Source organism: Hippocampus bargibanti, linkage group LG12, assembly GCF_051943395.1.
Source record: "Hippocampus bargibanti isolate YZ-2025 linkage group LG12, ASM5194339v1, whole genome shotgun sequence".
NCBI classification, from domain to species: domain Eukaryota; kingdom Metazoa; phylum Chordata; class Actinopteri; order Syngnathiformes; family Syngnathidae; genus Hippocampus; species Hippocampus bargibanti.
Window position 1 is genome coordinate 826,447 of NC_142745.1, and position 18,261 is coordinate 844,707.

General features: G+C 41.0%; 2 protein-coding genes across 3 annotated transcripts; both read right to left on the minus strand.

The window, feature by feature from the left end:
* Nucleotides 1–2,679: 2,679 nt before the first annotated feature.
* Nucleotides 2,680–4,937, minus strand: manbal (mannosidase beta like). The gene is made up of 3 exons (XM_089009446.1): nt 4,780–4,937; nt 4,161–4,329; nt 2,680–3,016 (listed from the first exon to the last, which is right to left on the minus strand). The coding sequence occupies exons 2-3, from the start codon at nt 4,308–4,310 to the stop codon at nt 2,906–2,908; spliced, it is 261 nt and encodes an 86-aa protein (XP_088865572.1). The 5' UTR covers nt 4,311–4,329; nt 4,780–4,937; the 3' UTR covers nt 2,680–2,905.
* A 1,734-nt stretch (nt 4,938–6,671) lies between these two features.
* Nucleotides 6,672–17,882, minus strand: cyp24a1 (cytochrome P450 family 24 subfamily A member 1). Of its 2 annotated transcripts, none has more exons than XM_089010814.1 (12): nt 17,023–17,882; nt 15,293–15,483; nt 15,109–15,202; nt 14,945–15,038; nt 14,644–14,735; nt 13,527–13,638; nt 11,447–11,592; nt 10,367–10,533; nt 9,666–9,744; nt 8,170–8,367; nt 7,962–8,073; nt 6,672–7,023 (listed from the first exon to the last, which is right to left on the minus strand). In XM_089010814.1, the coding sequence occupies exons 1-11, from the start codon at nt 17,314–17,316 to the stop codon at nt 7,963–7,965; spliced, it is 1,578 nt and encodes a 525-aa protein (XP_088866940.1). In that variant the 5' UTR covers nt 17,317–17,882; the 3' UTR covers nt 6,672–7,023; nt 7,962. The 2 variants fall into 2 exon arrangements, with proteins under 2 accessions (XP_088866940.1, XP_088866941.1); XM_089010815.1 differs by lacking the exon at nt 17,023–17,882 and adding an exon at nt 16,085–16,478.
* Nucleotides 17,883–18,261: the final 379 nt, after the last annotated feature.

Genomic DNA, 18,261 nt, shown 5'->3' on the forward strand with positions numbered 1-18,261 from the left:
GTTTGAATCGACCGCAGGGAGAACATTTGACTTCCTCCTTAAGCTACACTACGACTATAGCAAAACTAGTTTGACAGTAAACTTCAACAAGGAGCGTCTCAGTTTCAAATCTAATTTAAAAAATGTGTTTACTATCAGAAAATTTCCAAAAGGTACCACTGTTTCTCTTTGAGATCGAACATTTTGGACCCGTTTCTGTGCTTCAGCTCATGAATTTGTATCGTGGTAAAAATCAAACAATATGGTGGAAATGGAAAAAACACCACCTAACATTATTTTGTTGCTTTTCAAGTGACAGTTGACTTTTTAGGCATTTATTTCGAGTCATAGGGGCGATACAGTCGTGAAAATTTGGTGATTTCAAATCAGTCCAGTTGTTGTGGAAGGGGTGAAGGGTGAAAGGGTGAAAATGTGAAGGGGTGAGAGCTGCCAGCCGGAGTAGCAGCTGTCAAAATCACACTGCAATGGGGGGTTGGAATTCCAATTGAAAAATACTTGTCACAAAAATAATAAAATTATTCGACACGAACACCGCGTTCCAGAACGTGTAATGAAATGTGGGTGAAATGAACAGAACCACACATAAAAAAAAACAGTGAACGTTCTGCCGAGGCTTGATGAATCGAAACAGGTGCTGCTCCATTTTGAATTTCAATGGATTGTTTGTCTTTTTATGTGATTGTTTCTCCCACGGTGTTCATTTTTTTGTAACCCGTCGTGAAATGACAATGGAAGCCCGTACAAGCGTGATTATTTGGCCTGATACGCGTGGCTTTTATTGTGTGTCAAGCTGGGAAACACGACAACAAACGGTTGTGCTCTCTCGACTTGCTTGCTTGCTTGCTTGAATGGAACCGGTCGAGTGAATGGACGCTCGAACCAACGTTTAAGGGCGAAAATACGCAGTGGCTCACTTTTGAAAAGAAAAACATTCTACGCGCACAATAATACAAACACACTCACCGTTTTTTCTTTCTGGAGATAAAGCCCAACACAGCTCAGAGACGTGTTAATAAATCCTCATTTGACGAAGAAGTGCAGGTTGCTGTGGAAACGCTGGAGAATCCCATTGAGCGAATTTCGATACAATCGGATGCAAGAGGAAGAAGAAGAAGAAGAGGAAGCGGAGGTCATGGCGTGGGGTGCATCTTGTTTTCGCGCGGTGGGTACACGACACGTTGATTGTCAGTCAGTGGGCCGGCGGACAAAGCTGCCTCGCTGCCTCTTCTACTACGACGTACTACGGAGGGAAGGAGAGGGAGGGAGAGGAAGGAAGGAAGGAGCCCTAGCGGCGTGTTCGGGTGTCGACGCGATACGAGGAGGTGGAAGACTCGGGTGTGGAGAAGACATCGGGGCCCTTCGTGTCCGGAGTGATTCTTTTCCCATCACACAATCCGCAAATGGGGCTGTCAATATGGCTAACTTCTTCTTCTTTTCTTTCCGATGCTAACGATGCTTTCGAAATGGCTGCACGTGTACGAATGGGCCGCGATCCGATTCGCTTATCTCTTCTTGTGATTGTTCGAGCGTGAAGATAATAAGATGCTCTCCCACCCGAGCAACACATTTATTTACTTATTTATTATTAGTTTAAATCCACGTTGTGTATGTTTGCATTTATTTATTCTTTTTTTTATTTTTAATATATTTTATTTATCAGAATCAGAAAACCTTTATTCGTCACACAATGGGGAAATTTGCATTTATTTGTTGAATCATTATATAATTATTATTTTTTAAATCTGTTTCATTATGTATTTGTATATTCAGCTATTTATTTAGGTGTATTTTATTTTTAATATATTTTATTTATTGGATCATTATGTAATTATTATTTTTTGGATTGGATTTGCCTTTTTTGTCTTTTAGTGGAGAAATGCACATTTCACAGCAGCAAAATGATTTATTAATAATTATTAATTAATTTATAATTTTTTAAATCAGTTTTATGTATTTGTATATGCATCTATTTATTTATTCATTTATTTAGGTGTATATTTATTTTTAGTATGTTTAATTTATTTGTTGAATAATTATGTAATTATTTTTAAAACGTGTTTTATTATGTATTTGTATATTCATCTATTTATTAATTTATTTAGGTGTTTATTTTTAATGTTTTCTTTATTTATTGAATCATTGTTTTAATTATTTTTAATGTGTTTTATTATGTATTTATTTCTGTATTCGTCTATTTATTCGTTTATTTATGTGTACATTGATTTTAATAGGTTCAGTGTATTTCTTTAGTTATCTGTTTATTTACTTAATCATTATTATTTAAAGAGTTTTAATCTGTTTTATGTATATATTTATTAATCTATTCATTTGTTTATTTACATGTATATTTATTTTAAATATATCTTATTTCTTAATCTATTCATCGGTTTATTTATTTAATCAATCTGTTTTATTATGTATATTTATTATGTATATATTTATTCATCTATTCATTCATTTACGTGTGTATTTATTGTAAATATAGCTTATTTCTTTATGTATCTCTTTTTGTATTTAATCATTATTTAATTATTTTTTTAAATCTGTTTTATTATGTATTTATTCGTTTATTTATTTTTCACTTCCTTTTCCTTTGGGCTTTTCCCTTAAGGGCTGGCCACAGCGAATCAGTGTCCTCCATCTAAGCCGGTTTCGTGCGTCCTCTTCCCTCACACCAGCTACATTTATATCCGATGTATTTATTTTTCAGTTTAAAAAAATGAATGGCAGTTATTGAAGTAAAAAAGACAACAATGGTGGTTGCAGACAAAGCCAAAACAGAACGTCTGGTACGACTGGTACTGGTAAGGGCGGTGTCTCTCTCTCGTGTACTACGTAGGAGTGACATGACATGGGAGAGAAATAGGGATGAAAATATGAAACACAATTTGGTGGCAGTGCACAACTATCGTTTCTTTTTGCTCTCCTTCTTTGATTTCGGTCTAATTTGAGGCACTGTTCCTTTGGGTTTCTTTGCATGATCTGCTGCCTTGCCGTTGCTGGATTCAGTCTCCTCCTACATACGCACAACAAACACACAAACATCTGAATTTAAAGGACAACCAACATCACTTTTTTGTTTCCGAACTGACATCAGAAAAACGTTTGATAGCATTCCCAAAACACGCAGGATGATATTTTTAGTCAAATGCAAAACACCCATCAAAATGACTTCAAGTGTCCAAAATCTACTTCAAATTGAACGCGGAAGTGGCCGGTTTCAGAAAGTCCCGTCCCCTTGTTCGTGGGCATAAATGTTTGCAATCGATTAAAGAAGTCCTTCCGGTCAGTTTGATGTATCTGAAGAGAAACGTGGTGACAAACTCTAGTACTGACAGTACCCAAAAAAAAAAAGACAGAAGATGGTGACAAAGCCCCGTGGAAATTGTCTCCTGGGAAGTTTGGTCAAATACACTGTAGAAGTCTTGGCCCAAAACAACACACAACGATTCACCATGCCGTTATTTATGTGTTTTCCTTCTAATTTCGCCATCAACACAAAGTTTTCAGACCAAACAAAGTACCGCAAAATGCATTGAGGTGATGCAAGGTATGTCCTTTCTCAGTTAGGGGCGTTCCATCAGTGACGTCACCAACTCAAAAACAAGACTTCCGGAATATTCAGCGCGAGTCTTAAAAGGTAAAATCTAGCTATATGCGCTGGAATCTTTATTAAATACGCTCAGTAGAAGTCATTTTACAAATAATTATCGACACAACTTGTCTGAAGATGTCGGTTGTCCTTTAAATGGTCCATACTACAATGGTGCTTATATATGCTTATATCTATATTAGCTGATTCATATTTGAGCTGGGATAGGCACCAGCATACTCGAATCACTTGTAAGTAGGCATTATGGATGGATGGTTTAAAAACATGCCTTTGGATTTTTGTTGTGTGCTACATCTTGCATGTCGTGACACCACTTGTCTGTAGGTGCGCTCCTGCAGCACTTCATCTTTTTTCGCGTTGTCCCAGTTAACATAGCTGTTCTCTGGGAATCCATTGCGGCCTAATAATCCTGGAAGGCGGATCCTCAAGGGAGTTTTATCTTTAAACTTTTTCTCCTTGATGTTTTTTTTAACCTCGACGGTATTTGAAAGTGAGTGAACTTATGTTTAAACGAGTGAGTGGGGGGGGGGGGGGGGCATGTTCAAACCTTTTCGTGCCCTTTTGAGGTGGGCACAATGATTGCCAGGATACAGACGAGCTGGAAGATGGCACCAAGAAAGAGGCCATATCGCAGGAGACTCTCGAGAAAAGTTGGTTCGGGAACTTCTGGGGGAGAGAGGTCCATTTCTGCAGACATTTTGGCTGCTTTCGGCAACCTAAGGAACACACCAGAGGGTCTTCACAAATTCACGGACACTGGAAATTGAACTCAACTAAAAATGCAGATGATTTCAAATTAGACAAATCATGTTTAGTTTTTGTCACTTTTGTTTAAAAAATGCATTCGTATGCTTAAACAGTGTGATTTACGACGCTACCAAGAGTACCTCGGAGGCAACAAACACGGAGCGGTAGACTCCAAATAATCTTTAACACAAGCGGTAAATTTTGTCTGATTTAGGGTTAAAGGAATATGATCGCGATACAATAAAACATTTACACCACATTTCTGACGTGTGTGTCGAACAATAAAAGCACCAAATCGATGCTGAATGCCAAAATGTACTGTCCATTTCCTAACATAGCTAGTTTACGACGCCGCTAGATATCACCTGAACGCAACAAAACTGCGTTAAAAACGCTCAAATTGGAATATTAAATCTTACCAGAACTTCAAATATCGTTATTAGTTCCAAGTAGATTGTGAATGAAAACGCGGGATGGCGAATACTCTTAGAACATCGAGCAATTTTAAGAAAAATTGGCCCACGGATGAAAATGTACAAATGTACAAATCTACCGGAAGTGGCGTTTTGCTTCCAACATATTTCCGGGTTGAAGCTTCCTGCCTGCTTGTCGTTTAGTTTGCAAATGTCTCCCTCTAACGGTGGGATGGAGAATCGAGTTTCTCGGTCACGTCGCTCAGATTCCAAGAACATATGACAGGTTCATAAAACACTGTACTTTGTCCCTGGGTATAATTGTAAATGTGACATTTTTTCGTGTATGTGTAAAGTTGGCAACCAGTTCAGGGTGGCCTTCTGCCCGAAAACAGCCGGGATAAACTCCGGCGCCCTCGTGAGGATGAGGTTTTGAGAATGGTTGGAACATTTATTAAACGTGTGTTGAAAATGGAGTAATTGCAGTTCAACACTAGACATGAGATTTATGTGAAACCTTCACCCTACGCATTCACGAATGCTTAATCCCACGTAATTGTGTATTTTTACTGTATGTCTAATAAAATAAGCTTCTCTGTATGCCCCTTGTTTAACGAAGCGTTGACATTTTTTGTAGAATTATGATTATCTGGCATGGTTTTACTGAAGGCATACCTTGGATGAAGATTAGCATACAGTATGTACACACACGCTACATTACGGTCAATCCAAATTCCGTGCATTACACGTCTGGTTGCTCAAGTAGCCTTTTAAAGGCTTTCTACTTTCATTGGATAATTCCGAGGCTTTTGGTTATTATGACGGATTCAGTTTGACGTGTTTAATCTTAATCGTGGTCAGTTCAATGTATTCAAACAATGTATAATCGTCATTTTGGGGTTTAGTTACATTGGAGTGTCATATGGTCAAGCACTGAGCGTCATCACATATCCTAATGCTGTACAAGTGTAGTGTTTTTCAACCCTATTTTGAGTCAGGTCACGTTTTTTTACATTGAAAACATTTTGCGGCACACCACTAACCAAAAATGTGAAAAAGTGACAATCTGAAGAGTTCTCGGAGAGCACAATATGTAATTTACCATCACAATTATCCGAAACGGTTTAATTTTTCATGGTGTCTCGCTTATTTCAGCGTGCATGCATCCGAAGTTAGTCTGTAACTCATCCTCACGTTTTGTAGTTTTTCTGCTGTTCTTAATTGAACCTCTAGATGGCAGCCCTTCGCACCCGCAGGTAAAAGCGCGACTGCCCAATGTATTACCGTATTTTCCGCTGTACAAGGAGCATCCAATACGCCTTATACGCAGGTGCGCCTTATATGTGAAGTCATATTGAGCCACAACAGGTCTCGCAAATGTCGTCAGTGGCTGCTGGCCTCCATTTCTCCATTTAGAAGAAGTGGTGCGTAACCCCCGCCACTACTGAAGCGCATTATAATCTGGTGTTATATTTGGAAAACTTTTATCTATTTATGTATTATATTTGGAAACTTTTTTTCCAATTATTCAAGGTGCGCCTTATAGTCAGGTGCGTCTTGTACGTATATGGAAAAAGTTTGAAAATCCACCATTCATCGGGGGTGAGCCTTATACTATGTTGCAGCTTATACACCAGAAAATATGGTATGTTTTTTATTTGTTCTAAGTATATTTATAATACTATTTTATTTATTATTGTATCTGTTTTTTTTCTATGCTTGTCTGACTGTAAAGTGTCCTTGAGAGCTTTGAAAGGCGGTTGAAAATAAAATACATTATTATTATTTTCCTTTCGGCTTTTCCCTCTGTATTTATCCAGGCTTGGAACCGGCACAAGAAGACTTACGTTCCCTTGTTATTATTAAGTATTCGGAGGAGTTTGTTTGAAAAGACAGTATACAAGAAAACAATGTTGTATTTATTGAAATTTTTACTTTCACAAAATAAAATACTGTCGTTCATACTTGTAATAGCACTTTATGTACACAATGGAAATAAAAGATGGGCACAACAAATACATACAAGACGTTAATAGAGTTAAGAGAGCTGCCTATGCTTCATTTGTACACAATAACCGTTACTTGAGCCATCAACAGTCTTGAATAATACTTTAAATACATTTGAGGTATTTACGGTGCGATTACATGGTTGTCAATTTGATGTCTTTCTATTTACAGAGCAGCAATACAGGGAGCCAGTGGTCCAACAGATGTACCGTACCGTCTTTCCATGGAAGGAATCTACAGCGCCTGCAAGAAGAATAACAAGTGATTGATGAAGATAATCCAATTTGATTGAATCGGAAAGTCGTCATTGGTTTCATTTTGGTAAGGCGGCACTGCTCTTTACAAAAGCAATGTGCCAAAATTAAAGGATAACCGACGTCTCCGGACAAGTTGTGTACATAATTTGTAAAATGGCTTGAAATGACTTCCACTGAGCGTATTTTACAAAAATTCCACCGCATATAACTATATTTTACGTTTTAAGACTGCCGCTGAATATCCCGGAAGTCTTGTTTTTGAATTGGTGACGAGTCCGTACGTGACGTCACTGAAGGAACGCCCCTGACCAAAAAAAGACACATTGTAGCAGTCCTTCCATCACGTCAATGTATTTTGCTGTACTTGTTTGGTCTGAAAACCTTGTGTTGCACCAAAAAGAGGCAGAAGAGGGCGACGAAGCTCCGTGTAAGGAATTTATTCAGCCTGTGGAAACGGGCTGATTAATTCCTCACAGGAGCTTGGACGGACGCCATTTTCTGCCTCTTTTTGGGTGAGACATTTCCCCCCAATGTTGCCTCAAAATGGCACGGAATAAATTATTTAATCGATTGCAAGCATGTATGCCTTCCTCTTCAGAACTATTAGAATCCTATTCATAACTGGATGCGTAACAAGAAAGCATATTCTCCCAATCTGAAGCCATTGTTTTGATTCTCGATCAAGGCAAGACGTCTTGGTGTGACGTCACGAACTGGGGGCGGGACTTTCTGGAAATGCCCAATTCGCAGCTCAATTTTTTGCAGATTTTCGACACTTGAAGTCATTTTGATTGGTGTTTTGCATTTGACTAAAAATATCCTACTGCGTGTTTTGGCTATTTTAGATGCCATCAAACGTTTTTCTGATGTCAGTGAGGAAACAAAAAAGTGATGTCTGTTGTCCTTCAAGTGTTCCTTTCTCACCTCATCTCTTGATGAAGGCCACCGGTAGTTCTCTGTTGGGAATCAACAATCCGGAATGGATCACGTCAAGCCGTTGGTCGTCCGTCGGCACTATCTGGTAATCTCGAACCAGCTGACGGGAAAGACGAGTCAGTCAAGATGGCCGCCACAAATGATCCAAAGTGACCACAGAGTGACGTTGACTTTGCTAACAGGGTGAGCGCCTCACCCAGCACAGCGCCAGTTGAAGTTGCAGCTCGGCCAGCCGCCTGCCGATGCACATCCTCTTGCCGATGCCGAAGGGCACGTGGGCGAAGGGGTTGATGGTGCTGTTCTCGCGAAGCCAACGCTCGGGTTTGAAGACTTTACCGTCGTTGAAATACTCCTCGTTGGCCCCAATGGCGTGGCTGTTGATCATCAGAACCGTCTGGGGGGGACAGACAAAGTTATTTGATGAGTATTTGTCCTCAAGAGAGTTATACGTGAGATTGGATTTACATGCTGGACTGGTTACTAATCAGGATGTCGAGACAAAACAAATTCACGTTCACTCCGGAAGACAATTTAGATTCTCAGATTGAATGAATACAAACTCTTTTGAATGCTGGGACCAAGTCAGAAAACTCATCAATTTCATACAAGCAAAAATTCTACATGGAAGCCACCCTTTCCTATCATTTTCAAGAAAAAACAAACAAACAAACAAGCAAAAGTGACAGTGCACATTAAAGGACAAAGTTCTCAAACACACAGCAACAAGTGACAGTGCACATTAAAGGACAACCGACGTCTCCGGACAAGTTGTGTCCATAATTTGTAAAATGACTTCAAATGACTTCTACTGAGCGTATTTTAATAAGAATCCACCACATATAGCATATCCGGAAGTCTTGTTCTTGAGTTGGTGACGCGTCCTCATATCACGTCACTGAAGGAACGCCCCTGACCGAGAAAGCGACACACAATGCATTTTGCGGTACTTTGTTTGATCTGAAAACTTCATGTTGATCCGTTGATCCGCGAAATTAGAAGGAAAACACATAAATAACGCAACTGTGAATCGTTGTATGTTATTAAGATATTCTCTGACAAAAATTCCAAGCTGAAAAATCAACCAATTTCCAACGGAGCTCTGGCGCCATCTTCTGCATTTTCTGTGACGCTACACATCAGTCTTGACCCTCAAAATGACCCGGAAGAACTTCTTTAATTGATTGCAAACATTTATACTTTCCTCTTCAGAACTATTTGAATCATATTCATAACTGGATGCGTGATGTCACGAACTGGGGGCGGGACTTTCTGAAAATGCCCAATTCGCAGCTCAATTTTTTTGTGGATTTTGGACACTTGAAGTCATTTTATTGGTGTTTTGCATTTGAATAAAAATATCATCCTGCCTGTTTAGGTTATTTTAGATGTTATCAAACGTTTTTTTCTGATGTCAGTTAGGAAAGAAAAAAGTGATGTCGGTTGTCCTTTAAAATAGCGGACGTCTGGGCTCCCTGTGTAGATGAAATAAAAATGACCAATGTGCTCGGTAAAGATTGTTTTTTCCCCACTCTTTTTGTTGGCCGTCTCGGTCATCCGGGCGGCTTAAAAAAACTTTCCGTCTGTACATGCTGTATTCACACCCCCCCGTCAAACATGCCTCCCTCAGACATGTGTCAAATGGAAATGAAGATAATCCGCTGCTGTCAAGTGTATGCCATACAAAGCACTTACTCCTTTGGGAATGGCGTAATCTCCCAACACAATGTCTTTGTCCAGAGTCCTGCTGGTGAACGGAACGGACGGCGTTAACCTAGAAAGAAGGAAAGAAAAAAAAAAAAGCACAACATACATGGGAATTGGGTCTCATGAAGGTCTACTATAGCACGGCTAAACTGTTTTATGTCAGCTAAACATTACGCTCATGTCTTTTTTCTTTGGTACAGTGGGAACGGTGGCGGTTGTAATCTCCAGTCGGAGGTCCGGTACATTCCCGGGAGCCGCAGGGGCTCAAGAACACCAACCGCAACTTGTGAGCTCGCTTAGGCCGTCGAATCTCACCGAGCTCGTTTTGTTGAACGGCTGCGCTTTCTTAATCTCCGTGGAACGGTTCGCAATCTCGTCTGATGGTCACATCTTGATTTACAGTAACGGTCGGTTGAGTCAACGCCGGCGCGTGTGGCTGCCGCTGCTCACCCGCAGAAAATGTATCATGTAGTCGACTGTAAAGTGACCTCGAGAGTTTTGAAAGGCGCTTAGAAATGAAATGGATTATGATGACAACTTAAACCTTAATTGTGAGTAGTTTGATCACATAATCAAATACGTTGAGTGTCTTTTCGATTTTTTAGTGTTCAGTGGTTCCTCTGCTGACGCAATCACTTCAACTAATGAAAACAATTCCGACTACGTGTGTTGGTACGTGGCATTTGTACCTCATGGACTCTTTGAGGCAGGCTTTGAGGTAGGGCATGCTCTTGAGGTGCTCCCCGCACGGGGGCCGGTCGGCGGGCACCACTCTTGTGATCTCGCTCAGCAGTTCTGTCTGGGCGCCAGGGTTACGCGACAGGTTGAAAATAGCCCACAGCATGCTGTTGGCAGTCTGACAGAAATGGGGGGGGGGGGGGGTTTCAGGTTCCTCAACGGTTCCACTCACACACCCTGCACACATACGGCGTATTTGAGGTACTCTAAGTGTAACACGTGTTTGTTTTGGAGAAACATGTTCCGGGCCTCCTTTTTTTTTGTACAGGATAGGAAATATGCCAAAGGTAAATCTGTTATCCAGTCATGCTTTGAGTACACTATATCATTGCTTCTTTTTTTTGCAATTGTTTACTTGTCATAACACACCTTTATCTCCATTTTTTGGGTGGAACTACTTGTGGAATTTCTTCCTAAAATCCAGAAATTTGCAGCATTTTTTTTTTTTTTAGTATTTTAAACTTTTTTTTCCACACTTCAACGACTATAATGCATTTATTGTCTGGGATCCCTTTCAAAATAAAGTGTAAATCTGTGAAATAGAAAAAAAACCCCACTATGATTCCCTTCCACATCCTTCAAATTATGACCGCAGCTAACTAATGTTAGATTGGAGTAAATTGTCAACTATGCCCTTGAGTGAATTATTGGATACATTTATAACTCATTCACTGCCAGGCAATGTGCAAAAATGTGTCCTCCCCAGTGCCAGGGTTTTTTTTTAATTCCAGGACCCACAGAAGATTGACTTTTAGGACTACATAAACATTCTAGACAGCATTAGAGACCTTCGACTCTCTTCTTTCATCAGAAAAAAAAGAGTTAATTCCTAAATGATATGGGTCTGGAGTTATATGAGCTTGAAATGGGGGTGGCTGTACAAAAAGGCAAATGCTGCCCCCTGATGGAAGGGAAAAAAACGTTTTATCTTTTATCTTGACCGAAAACAACCCTCCTAAAGCAGTTGCATCTTCAAAGTCTTCGTGTAATAAGCGCAAGTGTTTCTTCTGCGATGTGAAAATGCATCTCACCGTTTCCACGCCGCCGATCTGCAACTCGGTGATGGCGGCATACAACTCCTTCTTGGATAAGTTGCTGTGGTGCAAGATCTCGCCGATTAAGTCATCCGCTGCTCCGGCGGCGTTTCGCTTCAACTTCTTGTCAATGTAAACTTTTGCTGAAGCGAGAGAGCGCAATCATATTTAACTCATTCGTGCGTCCACTCCGGTGCCAGGGTTTTTGGCGTTGTCATTTGAATTCCAGGACCCGCAGAATATTGAGTTTTAGGACAACATCAACCTTCAATGCAGCGTTAGAAACCTCAGACTCTCTTTTTTCCTCAGAAAAAAAAGTTAATTCCTAAATGATATGGGTCTGGAGTTATATGAGCTTGAAATGGGGGCATCTGTCCAAAATATAATGCAATACATACTTATTGGTTGATATAGCGCTTTCACAACATCTGAAGCAGGAACAAAGCGCTAACATGGAAAAAAGGCAAAATGCTGCCCCCTTCTGGAAGCAAAAAAACATTGCCAGAGGTCTGGCCAGCGCTTTATCAGCCCCCAAGCATGATAAACAACCCAAACAAATTGGGGAATGGCGCTCTATGTCATATTTTCAATTCCCGAATAAATTTGTGAATGGCAGCGAATGAGTTAATTGTCACAAAAAGAATGATGCAAAAATAATTGTGATAATGTCATGCTCGATAAGTAGTACTATGAGTATTTGTATTTTGCGCTAAGTCCACAGAGTTCAGGTATGCAACTTGGGGACATTTTTGAACTCAGTGTCATCCAACAAGTGTCATCCAACAAAAGCCATTTTGCCAGCTTGTCCACGTCATCACTGAAGATGTTTTATTTTGTATTTATAAGCGACTTTCCAAACTTTCAAGGACACTTTCCAGTCAGCCAATAATTATTGTACGCAATGCTGTGTGGCCTTGTTGTTGCAGATTTTTAAATGTCCTCTTCCAAGATGCCATGTCACAAGTGAACTTTACTACTTAGCGCCCCCGTCGACCTCTTTGCTGCCCTTACCACAAATATTTGGCAAGTTTGTCCTCTCGTGGGTCACTCAGTTTACTACAACCCCGGTTCACGCCAGTACACACACACACACACACACACACACACACACACACACACACACACACACACACACACACACACACACACACACACACACACACACACACACACACACACACACACACACACACACACAAAGTGAGCATCCAGTTCACGTACGCTTTGCCGTCGCCTGACGGAATCGGAACGTTGACCAAGTCAAGTTCGTTTTTTTTCCCCCCGCAGAATCTGGTCTGTTTTTTTTTTTGCCTTTGATGAAAAGTAGCGAGGTGGCATGGTAGGAATGTTGACCCGGCAATCACGCGGGCGCCTGTTTTCCGAGTCCCGTCTTGTGACGTTTGTCAGCTGACTTGAGATTAGTCATTACCTGAGTCACTAAGTGGCAAAATGGCCGCCCACACACAAGAACAAGAGGTTTATTAATTGCTTCATTCATATTCCACTAAAGCAATATGTATTTTGTACAGACGCTCTCATTTCACGCTCATATAACTCCAGATCCATATAATTTAGGAATTAACTATTTTTTCTGATGAAAGAAGAGGGTCTGAGGTTTCTAACACTGGATTGAATGTTTATGTCATCCCAAAACTCAATATTCCGTGGGTCCTGGAATTCAAGTGACAATGACAAAAACCCTGGCACTGTAGTGGACACATTTTTGCACATTGTCTGCCAATGAATGAGTTAATGTGCTTCTTCATGCATATCCTGTAGTGTGTTCTGCTAAATTTAGCCTTCTAAATATGTTTTTGTACTCGTACACATGTGAATTTAGCAAGACATGTTTGCTCCATGGTGGTTTTTCGTCTATCGCGGGTGGTCCCGGTCCACATTACCCGTGAAAAACGAGGGATTACTGTACTTTCCAGAAGCATGGCTGGTGCCACCTCGTACGGTCCATATGTTGTATTTCAAGTATTTTTCTTTTTAAAAATTAATTGCTTGGGAAAACGATGTGGCAATATTTCCAATGTGAAAGTATCTTCACGTCAAAGAGGCTTTTTTGTTGTACCTGTACTGAATATTCTGTCCCAGGCGGCGGTGTGGTCCTGCCATGTTTTAGTGTTCAGGCTTTTGTGGAGCTCCACAGGCGTGACCATCATCATCCCAAACGTGCTCATCATCTGCCAATTGAAGTCCAGTCAGTTAATTCAATCACCTTCTCTGATCACAGTGCTCTTTGTCAATGCTTTCACACCCTATCATCCCACTTCCCGCTCATCCATATCTAGCCCATCCCCCTTTTTTTGCGATAGTACATTGACAGTATTGATTTGCCTCAGTCACCGGCTTCGCTGGCGGCAGTTCAGTTGACCTCGGCTTGGGTGAACCCAACGAACTGGTAGCCGGCGTGCAGATTGATTGTACAATAGTGGGGACGTCATGTTCTCGTGTTTAGTTGTCAATACAAGCAGTACTACACCCGTACGTACAGTAGACTCACCCCTGATAGGCTTCACTGTATTGTCGTCGGTTGACAATACTGCCACCTACAGGATTTTTCTTTGCACTTTACTGACTCGAGTTTTCTGGGAGTGAACGGTTTGTTCAATTTTCATGATTGGAAGAGCTTCCGTGATTTTTACGATCATATTATAAGCACTTATAGTCTGATGGAACACATTTGTAGGACCACTCGTCACAAACAAACCGACCATTAAGATGCTTTCAATGTCACTAAGCTTTTGACCTTTGACCATTTTACACACCGAATGCAAAAGCATTTTTTTAACCCCAGAATTTCAACTGAGTCGTAAATAGAATGTGTTTTTTTAGGAAGATGGTACATTCAGAAAATTCACAAGTTTATTTCCTGTATATGATAGCTGTCCATGTTAAGCGCTTTGTTACAGCTTCCGCTGTTGTTAAAGCGCTATATAAATCAACACGTATTGTATTGTATAACAAAACAAAATATCATTTTGTTTAAAAATGGTGCAAGTGTGATTTCTTTAACTGACCGTAGCATGTGTAGAAATTATTTTGGCTGGTTCGTAAAACAATGTCAAATTTCCAAAGACTTCACCGGCTTTAATTTTTAACAAATTAAAGATCATTGAATGAGAAAAATTTAACTGATCCCAATGTTTTTTTTTAACGCCCCTCAGTAAAATTAGGAGTGCACTCACCGTTTTGACAGCGGCGATGAAATTCATGGCCTCTTCATCCACCTTCTCTTGCAGCAGACCGAAACGCTTGTCGTAGAGCACCAGACAAATGGCTAAATACACAACAGAAACATGATGGTGAGGGTCCATTTCAGTGCTGAAGTATGTGCTCATCTTTGGAGGTTGCGCGGTTACTTCAAAAATTACTTCAAAAACAAGCTTTTTTTTACTTTGTATTAATTAGAATCAGAATCAACACAACCTCATGAAAATGAATCTGATTTGTCAACCAAAAATAAGCATCGAATAGAAAGACACTTACTCTCAAAAGACCATTTGTTGAGTTCGAAGTATAAATCTTCAATCTTGCCATCGATATTGATTTTTGCAATTCTGCTCACAAATTCAGCCATCACCTACAGTTGCGATGTGATTTTTAAAAGGTTATTTCATATCAAATAGGATATTTTCATCTCGGTGCCTTACCTCATTGATTTTTCCATCCAACTTCACCACCTCTGTCGGCTTCATCAGCTTTTGCTGAAAGGCGCTCCTCACTCTCTGCCAATCTTTTCCCTCCCTGAATTAATTCAAAGAATTGTTTGACAAACCTTCACGTCGGGCGGGGAATGTAAACAGAAAAAAAGCGAGTCATCCCACGACGACTTACAGGATGAGGAGCCCGTACGCCTCGTCTCGCAGGTCCCTGTAAGCTTTCCAGGGTTTGATCTCCAGCCTCTGCGGGTGGGCGCCCTCCTTGCGGTAGAGCGCTTCCAGCAGGCAGGGCGCGCCGATGTGCACCGACTCGAAAGAGCCAAGCTTCATGCGGAAGATTTTACCAAATCTTTTGTGGTAATCCACCTTGGGAGAAACAACAACAAAAAAACAATCCGTTAGAACAGTGTTTTTCAACCTTTTTGGAGCCGGGGCTCGTTTTTTTTACATTGGGAAAAAATTGCGGCACACCACTAACCAAAAATGTGACGACAATGACAATCTGAGCAGTATATTTTATTACAATATAATTTTTCAATTTAATTATACTCAGTGTGAAACTACTAGGTCACTAGATTTTAGTGCTTTCTCATTTACATTTGTCATTTTTCTTATAAAGGTTGCCGGTTTCTCTGTATTGATATGCAGGCGAACAAAATAGCCTGTCATCATGTTTTGAAGCGATTGGTGTTTTGATTGGAGCTGGCATTTAAAAACCTTTAATCCGAAAATGTGTTTTCTTTTGACGATTTTTTTATGCTGACTCATATTATTGGTTTCTAAGGAAGGCATATCAATCAAGAAATACAGTTTTTTTTATAAATAAAATCTCATCCGGCTATTAGTTTAATAAATAAAACAATAGTTGAAGAGTTTATACATCAGAATACAAACATAGGAAGGCATTTTTATGGCTATTTAGTAACAAACGAACGATATAAAACCGAGCAAATTAATTTGGACTCACTTGGACGCCTGGAGCCATACTGATGCAATCTTGTGTTGACAGCCGAAAAATGACACACGTCGCTCGATATCGGAAGAACGACAGCAAATTTGGGAAGAAACTCACTGTCCTTTATTTGTGAAATGTTATGGCGTTCCTCATTTGCAGCGTCGGTATCCAAAGAGTTACTCGGCACCATGGCGTTCTTGGCTAGCTTGTCGCCAAACGGCAGCCAGAATCGAGTAAGGATCGTCTCATAGAAAGACAGCTTCCACTTTTTTTTGCCTTGAGCTCGTCGTCTTTGCTTTCATTTCCCTCAAGCCCAATTTAGAGTTTGCAGTTGCCCTTTTTAAAAAAACGTTTCGATGACATGACTGTCACCACGACCTCTCACATGCATCATGAAGTCTCTCGGAGGAACGAGACAATGAGCTACATGTTGCTACACGGACTAATATTTAATTACCCTCACATTCATTACAGTGCGGACGCCGGACAATGACATACTATATTCATAAAACGATTAAGACACGTTTTATAAAATTTTAAATTTTAAAAAGTGACATTAGATACTTTTTCATGGCATACCCGACGATCTCAAACGGCACCCTAGGTGGTTGAAAATCACTGCATTAGACCGATTTAAACACAAGGTGTATTCGATTCATAAAGTCTCTCGAAGGAACAAGACAATCAGCTACGTGTTGCTATACGGATGCATATTTAATTACCCTTCCCGTCTTAACAGCGCGGACATGACATCACATTTGCAGAAAACGATGAATAAAAGTTGTATGAAATTTTAACAAAAAAAAACGTGACATTGGATAATTTCTCACGGCACACCTGACGATCTCTCACGGAACACAAGTGCGTCGCGACACAACGGTTGAAAAATCACTGCACGAGACCAATCGAAATACATGCGTCCAAGTAAGGTGAAATGGATTCGAGCGTACCAGAGCTTCGTGCTGTCTGGCGAGTCCTCCTTTTCGCAGGAGCTCCACCAGGCTGCCGACGAGAGGCCAGTTGGTCGGTCCAGGAATGGCTTCCAGGCTGTGCGCCCCCGAGAAGGAGGAGGAGGAGGAGGAAGAGGCGGAGGAGGAGGCGGCGTGCGGGCACCGCGCAGCCTCCACAGCATCTTTCTCCTCCAGGACGCACACCGACGACGTGGGCTTGAAGTGCTGGAGCCCGACGGACTTGTTCTTCAGGAGCTCCGCGATTTGCGGCACTTTTTGAATCTGCGCCCTCATTCTACTCCCGCTGGGTGGATTTTGTCGGCCCGAGTAGAGTTATGCGTAAAAAGTTCTTTTTTTTTTTAAAGAGCTCTTTTTCTTCCTTTTGACTCTCTTTCTCTGTCGTTCTAGCTCTCCTTGTCTCTTGATTTTATTTTATTTATTTATTTTTAGTCTGGAGCCTTTGCTCGCTTTCTTGGAAGTGTCACACCTCGCCGCCACATTTATACGCCGGTTGGGTTGATTCCGGCCTCGCATCGAGCCAATCAGGACCCTGTGCGCCACGGTGTGGCCGCGCCGAGCCCACCATTCATTTATGGATCCACGTTGAGAGGATCGTATGGCCTCAGATAGAGCTCGGAAGTGCCCCCTCGCGACCCCCGCGCCCACCCACTCAACCCCCCCCCCCTCCTCGTCCCGTTTGGCTTGATAAATAAACACGAGCCGCTGTGGAGGTGACGCGGTTCGCGTGGCCCGAAGCGTGCACCCGTTTGGGAGAAGCGAAACTTTGGCAAGCACAAATGTTACTAATCGTCGCGCAACGTCAGTAAATATTTGAGCCTGTCAAGAGAACGTAGTGGTTTTCTTGTGTTTGGAAAATGGCCATTTTAGATTGGAGTTAATAAAAATTGAAAAGGATTCTTTTCATTTGTTTTCATGAAACGCCATTTCAACAATGGTGGGCCGGCAGGGCCATCGCGGCCTTCTCTGCTTGCCTAAAAATATCTGCATCACGGACCAAATTGTCTTTCAGTTTCATTTAATTACCTTTCCGCTGTTTTTTTTTCCTCATATGTAAGCATTTAATCAATCACATTTCAGCCATTATTTGTTAGCAGGGTCATAAATCTGCCCGGATGCCTTCTTGAAGGCGCGAGTCAACGTCAGAATTTTGGAAACTATGATTGGCTGGTCACTCATCAAACATAACTTGCAAACTATTAATTGGCTAGTCACGAGCCA